This window comes from Euphorbia lathyris, chromosome 8 (assembly GCF_963576675.1).
Source record: "Euphorbia lathyris chromosome 8, ddEupLath1.1, whole genome shotgun sequence".
NCBI lineage: Eukaryota > Viridiplantae > Streptophyta > Magnoliopsida > Malpighiales > Euphorbiaceae > Euphorbia > Euphorbia lathyris.
The window spans coordinates 49,216,963-49,230,047 of NC_088917.1; the positions used below are offsets into that span (position 1 = coordinate 49,216,963).

Consider the following 13,085-nt stretch of genomic DNA (forward strand, 5'->3'; position numbering starts at 1 on the left):
TCCATTTTCTATATACCCAGAATAAATATATAACCCTTAATATGGTTGAATAATAATATTTGACGGCCAAAGATTCCTCGGCTATATTAAATAAGTAAATCAAAAACTGCTGTTCGCAGTTTAGTCCCATTAACACCAAAAATCATGTCTGTTGGCCTTGAGCTGAGCTGCTTACATATCATCAAATTTAGTAAAAAGGAACGTTCCACACATACTAGAGAGAATATAAAACCTCAACTTGTTATAAAAGGATCAATGTTTTTGAGATAGCCTAGTCTGTCTTACAATTGTACGAGTTTTGTTCCAATTCCCAAGAAAGCCCTATAAATAAAGCAATCTCAATAGCAAACTGATAAAAGAAGATTAAAAAAATAAATAAATAAAAAGGTACTAGATTCAATGATATCTGCCCCTCCCCCTCCCCCTCCCTCTCCCTCTTCCTCTTCCACGTCCTCCATATTCCATTCTATCAGCATCTCTTTCATAACTAAACATGTTCATTCTAATGTCATCTGCTGCATTGTTATGCATCCCCATTTGTACCTGAACAAGGAAAAATCTAGATGACATGAGCATATACAAATAACAACAATTGAAGTCAAACGATCAATAATGCAAATATTCTAACATGAGAATCTTCCATATCAAGTTGGTTTTGAAGCTGCCATGCAAGGTTCTCATCACAGCTAGTATCTGGAAGGTCATTTGCTGTTGGAGGCTTTGCCCCACTTTTCCTCTTCTCCCACTCATCAAGAGTGAAAACTTGCTTCTCTTCTTGTTCTCCCTTAACCTTGTGTTTTCGACCTCTATATCGTTCACCACCTTGATTTGGGTTACTCATTTTCTCGAGCAATTTCTGGGATGCAGCTTGATTTTGGACAGGCACCGATTCAGCTACTGCCCAAAGTCCATACATGCGCGAATGTGTTAGAGTGCAGAAAAGGCAATAATTTGCTTCCGTTGCTGTACTTACAGACTGAATAAAATTCATAGAAATCTAACCATGTTTTCTTCTATTTCCTTCAACAACAAAAAAAAAAAAAAACAACGAACAAAAAACTTTTCTATATCTGTATATATTAGATAACACAGTTCTCTCCATATCATCCAAACATAATTCTGTGCTCAACTCCATATTGATTTTCTTCTTTCTCACCACAAAATGCATTCAAATATGTTCAGGGAAGGAAGTTTACTTGCATTCTAAAAGTGAAACAACACCATAAAATCCCCATAAACACCACTCTGACTGAAGAGAAAATACAGAAAGTTGCAAATATAATTAAGAGTGGAGTCACCATGTCACACCTTCCTTAGCTCTATTTCCAGAGCTACTTGGCTTTTGCTCAATACACTCTGAAATCGAAGTTGTCATCCCTTCATCACAGTCAACTGGACTCTGCTGTCTACCAATTGGCATAAATCCATTACTTCCAGGAGTTCCCATGGTGGTAGCTGCACTGCCCTTTTCTGCAAAATACTGCAGTTGATTAATGAGTAATATTTACTGCAATAGACTAAGATATGAATTCAACAGATTAGGACATTTAAAAGAGGGAGGAAATTGCAGTCTGATAGGAATTATGATACTGGGCCTGGAAACACTCTCCCTAAGTCCAATGCCTAGGCCTTATTTGTGGAAAGTCTATCATAGGAAGGGCAAGGGTATGCATGGGGAAGGGGTCACATATGGTGAAGAATGAGATAAGGGCATATGCTGGCAAATAAGAAAGGAGGAAGATTGATCCTCGTACTAGGTAGCTACAAGGTTAGGGGTATATATGTGTGGATTGGTTATAAGCAGAGTCTTGCCTGTCGTAAAGGGGATATTAAAAAAAAAAAAACTTCAGTGTGGGGGTTTGGCTCTTCATGTTTTAGTGAGGAGAGAAGGGGCTGAAGATCATTAATAAAGTAACTTGGATCCATCATCTATCCCTTTAAACATGAGTCTATTGTTAGTTCCTAACGCAGTCTGACTAAAAGATAGAGATAAAACACAAACTCAGGTATGAAACTAGAAATATTAATACTGAATCACCTCCCTATACACTGAAATACAGCTTATTAAAGAAACAAATAATGGAAAGAATGGAAAGAGAATAAACAGAAGGAAGATTTCTTAGAGAGGCAACTTTGACGAAAATTCAGACTGTTGTCTGCTGTACATTTTATTCAATAAATACCCATTAGAGACGGCCTTTGAGATGATATCATCCAGAAAGGCAAATAACTAAAATCCCAAACTAATCAATCTTCTTTTTGTATCTGTCAGGACTGAGAGTCCTGGCGCTAGTTAAATCAGGATTTAGAAGATTAGAATAGGTAGAAGAAGAAGGAAGAAAATAGAGAGAAGGAATTCACAATGATTTCTGTATATTCTTAGATAGATCCTTTTGTAACAAAGGCATGATCTCTAAATAGAGATGAGGTCAGAAACGGTTACAAGGACAACTGTGACATATACAGCTGGATACTAATTCTCTACCATCCAGAATAACTAATTCACTACAATCCAAATTAGCTTGCAACTTAGGGAATAAGCTGAATACTAACAGAATAACAGCTCATGGATATTATTTCCTACGCTTGTATGACAATACACCTCCCTTCAGAACATTCTTGTCCCCAAGAATGATAAAATTCTGGAAACTGAGCGGCAATCATAGAAGCATCTTCCCAAGTGGCATCAATGGGCAGTCCAGTTCACTGAATGAGTAGCTGTGGAGTGGAGACATCCCCAATCAAGGCATAGCGAGTGTTGACAACCTTAGCTGGTTGGATTATGAATTCCCCCACAGAAGTTGGAGGCAATGTAGTAAGGACTGGTTGTGCTGGATCAGGCTTCTTTTTGAGAAGATAAATGTGGGAGACATAAGTATGCGACAAGTAGGTGGAAGGAGGAGTTTGTAGGCCACCTTGCCCACCCGTTCTAGTATCTTGAAGGGCCCATAGTACTTAGCTGAGAACTTCATGGAACTGCGAGTAGCTAGTATAGACTGCCTGTAGGGTTCTAATTTAAGGAAAACCCAGTCTCCTACATTGAATTCTCAATCTATCATGTGCCTGTCTGCAATCTGTTTCATCCTATTTTGAGCTGAGGTAAGGCATTCTTTGAGAAAGGAGTTCCAGCGAGATCTATCTTGTAGCATTTCTTCTACTGCAGCTACATCCTCAGCATGAAAAGCCCGTATTTCCTCCAACCGAGTAGGCAGTATAATGGTGATAGCTGAGAGGTGAAGGATGGGAGCGAGCTCACCCTCAAATTGCCTAGATAAGGCATCAGCTACCCTATTATCATTACCCTTCTTATACGGAATGGAGTAATCCAAGCCTAGCAATTTAGAAACTCCCTTGTGCTGAAGTAAGTGTGTAGCTATTGTTCGAGAAGGCGTTTGATGCTATCATGATCTGTTCTGATGAGGAATGAGGAGCCCTCCAAGTAATGCCTCCAAACTGCAAGCCTGCACAATGGCCAATAGATCTCTCTCATAGGCACAGAGCTTTTGGTTTCAAGGGCTGAGAGCCTTGGACAAGTAGCAAATTGGTTTGCCATTTTGCATCAGCTCTGCGCCAATGCCAACTCCACTGGCATCACATTCCAATACGAATGGCTGTGTGACATCTGGCAAGGCCAAGCTTGAGTCATCAATTGTTCGAGCGGGTTGAAGGCCTATGTGGCAGCTGGTGTCTATAGGAACTGATCTTTCTTAAGTAGGTCTCTGTAAGGGCCTACTCATCACATCATACACTTGGATGAAACGTTTGTAGTAACATGTAAGGCCTAAGAATCCTCTTAAACCCTTGAGGGATGTGGAAATTGGCCAATCTACCATTGTTGTGATCTTTGTTGGATCAGTTGCAACCCCTTCCTTGGAAATGAAGTGCCCCAAAAAAGTGATGTGATTGACACCGAAGTCGCATTTAGAGGCCTTTACAAAGAGGATGTGAGTAGTGAGAAGTTGGAACACTAACTGCAAGTGTTGAAGGTGGACTTCCTCATTGGGGTTGTAGATTAGGATGTCATCAAAGAACGCCAAGACAAATTTGCACAAATAAGACTGGAATGTGTGTTCATAAGTGACTAGAATGTGTGTTAATACTAAGCCTAAATCCTGGCACTTAGTATTAACCACCGATTGTCTTCCATCAGCCACTGACACAACCACAGGCTTAACCTTTAGCAAGGGTAGCTTGACATCCTTGGCTAGATTTAGGTCAATGAAGTTATGTGTGCTTCCACTATCGATGAGTATCATAATGGCCTGCTTGCTGAGCACCCCCCTTGAGTTTCAAGGTGGAACTCCCGAACATATGGCGATCTCAGATGTGTCGATATATCAGTTACTCCATCCATAACATTGATGGATAAGGAGATAGTTCTTCCTATATTATCTCCCCTGATTCTTGAGTTCTTACAGGATTTCTACTTCTGCCTCCTCTTCCGTGACTTCTTCCAAATTAATTGCATTCAGTTTCTTGGAGCCAGATTGATTCCCTGGAAAGTAGCAAGTCCACATTTCCAAGAGGCTCCTTGATCATTTTTGGGGTAGGCTGGTTGAACCTGTGTTTTAGGATCTGGAGTTTTGGAGAGGGAAGTAGGGATGGTATTAGGTTTCATAGTGGACTTAGGAGTGGAATTCTAGGGTTTGGAAGGAGTTTGGGGGCTGAAGGTGGATTTAGGCTTGACTGCCTCTATCAAGTCTTTTATGTGGGTTTCCTGGTATTTTGCTTGCCTAATTGCAACATATATCTCAGTAGGCTGATAAGTTCTAGCTGCAGACTTAAGTTCAGGTTTAGCCCAGAAATAAAGCTAGAAACATGGAATGAAGGAGTTATGGATGGAAATACCTTTTCATTTTAAGCCCCAGGGCTTCAAATTGTTCATGATAGTGCAATACTGAAGAGGTCTGCCTTAAGTTAACCATGTCCTCCACCACATCAGTGGTTTCAGTTTCTTGAAATCGCTTGCAGATTTCTTCAATGAATTCCTCCCAGTCAGCTTGTGCTCCCTCGTCCAGTTCTTAAACCACTTTTCAGCTCTACCTTGTAGATATAACCGAACCAGGTCCACCCTCTCATAAGCCATATCAAACAAGTGGAAGTATTTTCTACATTTACTCGCACAGTTTTCCATATTGGCACCTTCAAAGGTACGCCAGTCACATTTTGGAAGCAGCTTGTTGAATTGGTAAGTTCCCTGAGGTGGAGGTTCTCCTATAAAACTTGAAGGTTTCTCCCAGGATTCCCTTATCCCTATGGGGGTTAAGAGCCAAAGTTTTGAGTGGGGAAGATCCATCTGGGTTGGGTTGAATGAGTTTAGTGAGAGTAAAAAGGATTTGTTGAGCATATCCTCCATTGATTGCTGCGAACTGATTTGTTCTTTCCTGAGCAGTGTTTGCTCTAGATAGATAGAATATGTGTTGTTGTTGTTGTGCAATTTGAGTATCCTGCACCTGGCCTTGCATCATTTGGAGCTGCATAGCAATAGCCTCTGCTTGTTCATGGAACTGAGCACCTCAATCTGTTGTTCCATGGCCTCCATGGCTTTTGCTTGATATCGTTTTGTTGCGCGGGTTTTCTTGGCAGAGTTAATGATCATACACAGTATATGACCGAGGAAGGATTGTATCTGATGCCAACTTACAGTCCTGGCGCAAGTTAAATCAGGATTTAGAAGATCAGAATAGGTAGAAGAAGAAGGAAGAAGATAGAGAGAAGGAATTCAGAATGATTTATGTATATTCTTAGATAGATCCTTCCGTAACAAAGGCATGACCTCTAAATACAGATGAGGTCAAAACGGTTACAAGGACAGCTGTGACATATACAGTTGGATAACTAATTCACTATAAACCCAGAATAACTAATTCACTAGTCTAAATTAGCTAACTTAGGGAATAACAGTAAAAGCAGAATAAGCATAATATAGAATAACAGCTAACAGATATTATTTCCTATGCTAGTATGTGACAGTCCCCATGGGAGTATTGATTGTTACCTTGTTGGACTGCGTGTGATTCAGAACACCTCGCCTCATAACACTAAAAATAAAAGATTCAAGTTTTTCACTTATTCATGTTTCATCTCTTAAATATGACCACAAGCTGGAAATCAACACAATCAAATAAATTCTAATCTAATCAAATAAGCTAAACTCTAACAAATTCTAACCCAATCAAATAAACTAAGCAAAGTAAATCTAATTAATGGACAAAACTTATCTCCAGCAGTGATTCAATTGGGTGGGGCCTAAGCACCTAAGAATTTACCAAGATATCATGCATAAGGCACAAAAAGCGACAATATCAAAATCACAGAGAGATTGATACCAATTCTTTTGTCAAGAGTCAAAACCTGTGGTTCTTGTTGTTTATCCTTTTCGCCATATGTTTGCCATCTAGTGTACTGATTTGAATGACCCATATTCGTGATGCCTTTTTGAGCATATGCTTGATTTTGAACAAGATGAGATTGAGCAACTGATGCAACTGCATATATCAAGACATATATCAGAAATAAACTTAAAACACCTAAGTGAATGAAAATAATGGTCCTACTTGCATTCCAAATCGATTAAGATCTTCTGTATTTGATATATTTTAGAGACGAAAGAATAGGTTGCTTCTTTTCTTTCATATGTTTTTAAAAAATCATTATATAAGGATCTGAAACCCTCTCCTAGATAATGGACATTGAAGTAAATCCCTAGTGCAAAAATAAATGTTTGTGTGATTTCTCCACTTAATCATGCCATAAGATACTTGAATATGTAGCAACAGACACTCTAAAATCATAAACATAGAATTTATAATACTGTCTCTCAGCTATAAGCCTATAACATGACATCACTGTATGATGTAAATCAAGAGGCAAGAAATACAAGTAAACCTGCACCATCCGTCAGTCTCAGCTCCTCTCCAATCGTTTCTTTGAGGGACTCAGTTCTCTTTTTGCCGCTCATATTATCACCTTTCTGTTGCATATCATGCAGCCCAAATTGGGCATTTGCAGCAGAAGGCAAACCACTTTTAAAAGCAGATGCAAAGTAATCTGCAAATGAAAATAATCTTTCATGAAAATTAAAACAAAATCATATGTTTCCGTGGTTCAAAAAAAAAAAAAAAAGGGCGGCCCGGTCGCATTACGCGTCCCCGCTGAGCGAGGGTCCGGGGAGGGGTCCCACCACAAGGGTGTATTGGGGGCAAGCCTTCCCTTGCCAATTTAATTGGCAAGAGGCCGCTCCTAAGACTCGAACCCGTGACCTCTGGTCACACGGCAACAACGTTTTACCGTTGCGCCAAGGCTCGCCCTCTATGTTTCCGTGGTTCAACAAAAGCCAAAAACATACCACACATCCGATTATCTAATGTTTGACCCACTTGGGAGGTCTTGGTGTTGCAGAGGCCATCAAGGTATTGTTATAAATTCTAATGATTTAGCATGAAAGGACTGTCCAAGACTTTATCAATTAACATGTACATATTTAAAGCACAAATGAAACCTTTAAAGGTTGAGCAAAAACCAAAATAGACCTAAAAACACTGACCAAACAGATGGAGATCGGTTTTTCAGTTTGATTATTTGGTTTTAATGGTTCAGTATCTGTTCATAATTTTAGAAATATTTGGTTTGATAGCTTTGGTTTTGAGGAAAAATAACCATACAAACCAAACCCATAATTTCTAATATATACTATAATTGTTATTTTATTTCTAATAAAAATGATTATTTTGCAAGTTTTCATGCATTTCTTCTAAATTTCATCTGCTATATTTTACTTCTGATGTTAACATATTTCAGATTTAAATATTACAATAGTATATTGCGAATATTTTGAACTGGACAAGCACAACACATTAATTAATATGATTGTTCTGGTATTAACCTGTTTTATTTTTCATGCCACTTGAAACATCTCTAGTTTCTTAAATTTAATATATTAATTTTGTACACAAAACCAAATAAACCAATCAAACCGATATATTTGGTTTAGTTGTCCAAATATCATCACGTTCAGGTCACTTTTGAATTTTCTCCCACTGGTCTGTTCAGTAAGGTTCGAGCTTTTGCAACTTGAATTTTGACTAGTGCTCACCCCTAGAAACCTCGTACACATGTTTTGAAGCAAGCACTCAATAAGAGACTGACCAAAACATTGTCATTAGCTTTACTTTTCCTCTTTGTTTGGGCAATTTCAATTGTGTTTTTCCTCCTTTTACAAATGGTTAATGCTTAGTCTTTCAAATTTCTTCATTAAATTTTTTTAGCTACATAATTAATTCAACTTCTCATCCTATGTTATTGAATTAGTGCCTACATACATATAATACAAATTTGAAATGAAAGAGCAAAAAAAGATTATACAATGCTATACTATCATTCGTCCAAAGAATTGAAATCAAATTCCAAACCCCAAAAGGGAAACCCCATTGCTATATCAAGAGTCACTTTATCCTTCGTAACTACACCAAAAATGTTGCAAGAATCATACAGGTCAAACTTGAAAGCGTATCACTTTTACAAATGGTTAATGCTTAGTCTTTCAAATTTCTTCATTAAAGTTTCTTAGCTAGCCTACATCATTAATTCAACCTTCTCATCCTAAGCTATTGAATTAATGCCTACATACATATAATACAAATTTGAAACAAAAGAGCAAAAAAAGATTATACAATCTTCATCATAATATGAATGCTATACTATCATTCCTCCCAAAGAATTGAAATCAAATGCCCAGACCCCAAAAAGGACATCACATTGTTGTATCAAGAGTCACTTTTATCCTTAGAAACCACACACAAAATGTGGCAAGAATCATGCAGGTCAAACTTGAAAGCGTACCACTTTTAACTACTTTAATTAGTAAATGATTGGACCAATAGACATATTCAAGGATCTATTTTATAGTGAAAGACATCACGGTATCAAATCCCCTATATATCCTCCCTTTCCTAATTGAATGGAAACAATATGCTCACTATGTTTTATGTAGTTAACTTACTGCCTACTATTAATGAAATTTGATACATTTGCTTCCAGGAAGACAAAAGGCAGCTTCAACCAAAGCTTTCTAATACAATTCAAGCCTGTATGTAGTCATACAGAGACTCATAAAGATTCAAATGCTTAAATAAGACTCCATAAAGTATCAGCAATAAACTAAAGCTGTTGAAAGATCCAAATTCACAAGTGCTAAGAAATTGTTGTTCCTAGCAAATAAGCTTTGAAACTAATTGTTCAAGAGCATGAATTGTAGGGAAATCCATCAATAAAACATGCATTTCTTGCATTGCAGCAAAAATAATTAGAAGGAGATGAGATTCTTCCTATTAGCCAGCAAAATTTTGCAATGGCTGAAATAACTATTGAGCTAGTTTTTTTGCTCATTCCAATAGCATTGGACTAGTTTTACAATTCTTGTCTGCTTCATTTCGAAATTCCAATATAAGTGTTATCTATGTTGCACGGGCATGGACAGCGGGAAACGTTATTTCTATAAAACATAGGACCCAGAAACATGGGGGAAACTTGTAAACTTTAAAAATATTAGGGAATATTTAAAAATATTATAATATACTTGAAAAAAATTAATTTCATATTGAAATAAATATTAATATGCAAATTTTAATGTAGTGAATATAACTTGGATTAACTTTTTTCTACTGGAAAGAAATTGAAGGAAAAAAACATTTGCAAGGCTACAACGGAGGACTTCAACTCCAAAAGCAAAACCAGAAAGTTCCGAAGTCTATTGTTGTGATTTGTGTTGCAAAGGATTCTGAGATAGGTGAGGTGTGTATATTTATAGATTAGATTATTAAACTCTAAGTTATAGTAGAACAGGAATATTGTTGAATTGGAAGAATTATCAATTAAGAAGTTTTTGAATTAAGATTCGGTTTAGGAGTCTATGGGAAAGAAACGTGTTTCCCAAACAAATATGCGTGTCCAAGTTTATAAAATTACAGAAACCTGCCCAGTGTATCTCACACCAGTTTCTTTGCATTTCTGTTTCCAACACGACTCAGAAATGCAGAAACTCCTCTATGTTTCTGTTTCCGTACTTCGTAGACTGTTACGTTATTAACAAGGGTTACTCGCTTTGCTTTTCTATCTCAAGTCTAAACTTTTGGCCCAGTTATAAATTTCTCAAGCACTAAGAAGATAACTAACCATGTATGTCTTTTGGAAGTAATAGCCTTCAACACCACTAAAAATTACAGAAAGTTATGTCTAATAAAATAAAAAAAAATTGAATCACTAACCAGCAGGTTTGCCATGCAGAGAAGACTGATGAAATGGTGACTGTATTTGCAACTTCTCAAAAGGAGGAGGACCACCATTATCAGCTTCTTTTGATGATCTTGTCGATGATCGAGACAAACCCAAGTATTTTTGGTTCATTTTCCATTCTTCATAGAGAGATTGAACAACACCACCTAGTACAGTTACCACCTCAGGATTCAAGCATGCTATACCACCATGCAAGGGAACTTTACTTTGCAGACGAACCTGCACAGCAGAACATTGCAATTGATAAAGTGAGAAAAGAAATTCTTTTTCTAACTAAAATCATCACAAGTTTGTATTGATAATGAAGTCGAATCCAAAGTAAGGTTGAGGGTACAAGGACCACAAGTTCATGTATAAACTTTTGAATTAGAAAGTAATCCATAGAAAAACACATTAAGCAAAGTGATCACATATGCAGTTTCAAAACAGGTTGACAACAACATTCTCATAACAAGACTTTGAAACTATAAAAAAAAAAAAAGGGGCGGCCCGGTCGCATTACGCGTCCCCGCTGAGCGAGGGTCCGGGGAGGGGTCCCACCACAAGGGTGTATTGGGGGCAAGCCTTCCCTTGCCAATTTAATTGGCAAGAGGCCGCTCCTAAGACTTTGAAACTATAAATACATAAATTTGCAGCAATATAATCTATTGCAAATAAGATTACCTTAGTACCAGGAATAATATCACTAGGAATGCACGGTATATGAGAGTATTCTATCGCAGTTATCTCATTGTGACCATCAGTGAGAGTGAATCTTAGGAGGCGCCGATCACTCGAATCTTGAAAGCGGTCTATGCCACTTATAGATATGTCTCGTACAGAAGATATCTGTCAGACAAGAAAAATCAAAACAATATTTGACTACCAATGCAGCATAAAATGTTGCCCAAGCTAATGTGATACACTTTCCAAGTGACCAGACGTAGAGTAAGGAAAAAATAAAATGAAAAACAGAGTAAGAAATTCACCTGAAGGATTTTAGGGCCTTGAAGATGAGAGGTTTTACGGAGTAAGTTGGCCTCAGGAAGGGACTTTGTTCCGAAGGATTTAAGGTCCATATTAAGCATCTCCGATTCAACGGAATCCGCCAAAGCGGACGTGTCGTTGTCATCTGATAAAGCTGTTTGTATTATGATTAAAGCTTTCACTTGATTGATATCGCCGATACACCACCCTCTGGTTCTTAGGGTTTCAATCACTTTCTGTACAGCTATGGAGTCCTCTCCCTCCATTTTTTTTTTTTTTTATGTGCCTGAATTTTTTTAATTTGTCAGTCTGTTTGAAGTTTAATTTTAATCTTTAGCGAATTTCCCATATAACTATCTCTCCGCATTCTACCACTTTTGTATCTTGGGCTCTATCACATGGACCAGCAATTTGGGTAAAATAACTGTTTTCTTAGACAAATCCTTTTCTTCTCTACTGTTTCTTTTCTTCTATTTGTCTTCAAGTCTTCCTCTCTTCTGTGGATCTACTTTGAGGAGGAAATTCATTCTTCCTTCTCTCAACGGGTTAGGTTTACTGTTTTTTTATTGTATTTTCTTTAATCAGTGTTTATATATTTTATTGGATTTCTTTTATCCGTTTGAATTGTATCTTCTCTCAATTATTCTGCTATTTATACCTTTTTCGGATTTAGCAAGAGCGGAAACGATTTATTTTATACGTGGATCAATATATCTACGTGGTTGCAATAAAAGAAAGGACTCAGATCCGAATGTTCAGAAGGGCCTAAATGATGAAAATTCGATTGCAGTTGCTTTTCTACGGATTTTGGTTTCCATGAAGTATATGTATTTTTGTTTTTATGTGTGTTTTATACCTTTTATGGCTTTATATATTCTTTGTAGTCGTTTTGGTCCCATTGTGGATTTTTTAAGGTTTTTTATCTTTTTCATTTCTTGTTGTAATTGTTCTTTTCGTATCTAATGAAGTTATAAGCATTTTCATCAAAAAAAAATCCAAAACCTTTGGTAAATTGCCCAAAATGTTTTGGCTTTAATAATCACTAGCTTTAGGCTCGTTAGACCATCCACACAGTGCATTGTATCACTTGGAAAAAGTGATTCAATTAGGTGAATTTTTGCATTGCAGTAAAGAGAATTAAGTGAGGTGAAAGAAAAAGTGCATCACATTATGCTCGCTGGCCGTCTTACGTTAATTCAATCTGTTAATTGTGCGACTCCCCATCACATTATGCAGGCTTGTCATCTTCCTGAACCTGTGCTTAAAGATCTTGATAAAATTAACCGTAGGTTCCTGTGGGGGGAAGCTGAGGAGGGGAGAAAGATCCATCTTGTTCCTTGGAGTGAGGTTTGTCAGCCTAAAGATATAGGAGGTCTGGGCATTAAGAAAGCCAAAGATAATAATAAAGTCTTATTAATGAAACTCATGTGGCGGATGTGGCAGTCTCCTTCAGCTCTGTGGGTCCAGCTCTTATGCGGGAAATACCGGAAGGATAAGGTGTTTGGGGGGGCCTAAGGATAGAGTGGTTAATTGTTCCTTTCTATGGAAAGGCATTAGCGCAGTTTTTGCTGAATTTTGTTCTGGGATTGGGTGGAATGTGGGTAATGGCAGGTCCATCAGATTTTGGAAGGATATTTGGGTAGGTAAGAAGCCTTTATTGGAGATTTGTACTTCCTTGCCTCCGGTGGACATTCAGGACTCAGGATTCTGAGGGTGAGTGGATTTGGGATAAATTTGATTCCTACCTCAGTCTGGAATCGCTCCTTACTATTAGAGGTGTTCTCATTAGTAATCAAATTGAGGACAAGGATAGTTACTGTTGGACG

General features: G+C 37.6%; 1 protein-coding gene across 3 annotated transcripts; it reads right to left on the bottom strand.

The window, feature by feature from the left end:
- Positions 1 to 215: 215 nt before the first annotated feature.
- Positions 216 to 11,636, bottom strand: LOC136202883 (uncharacterized). Of its 3 annotated transcripts, none has more exons than XM_065993844.1 (8): positions 11,262 to 11,636; positions 10,957 to 11,121; positions 10,266 to 10,512; positions 6,889 to 7,050; positions 6,330 to 6,488; positions 1,309 to 1,470; positions 629 to 894; positions 216 to 543 (listed from the first exon to the last, which is right to left on the bottom strand). In XM_065993844.1, the coding sequence occupies exons 1-8, from the start codon at positions 11,523 to 11,525 to the stop codon at positions 397 to 399; spliced, it is 1,572 nt and encodes a 523-aa protein (XP_065849916.1). In that variant the 5' UTR covers positions 11,526 to 11,636; the 3' UTR covers positions 216 to 396. The 3 variants fall into 3 exon arrangements, with proteins under 3 accessions (XP_065849916.1, XP_065849917.1, XP_065849915.1); XM_065993845.1 differs by having other exon boundaries at positions 629 to 897; positions 1,309 to 1,480; positions 6,355 to 6,488; positions 11,262 to 11,633; XM_065993843.1 differs by having other exon boundaries at positions 629 to 897; positions 11,262 to 11,632.
- Positions 11,637 to 13,085: the final 1,449 nt, after the last annotated feature.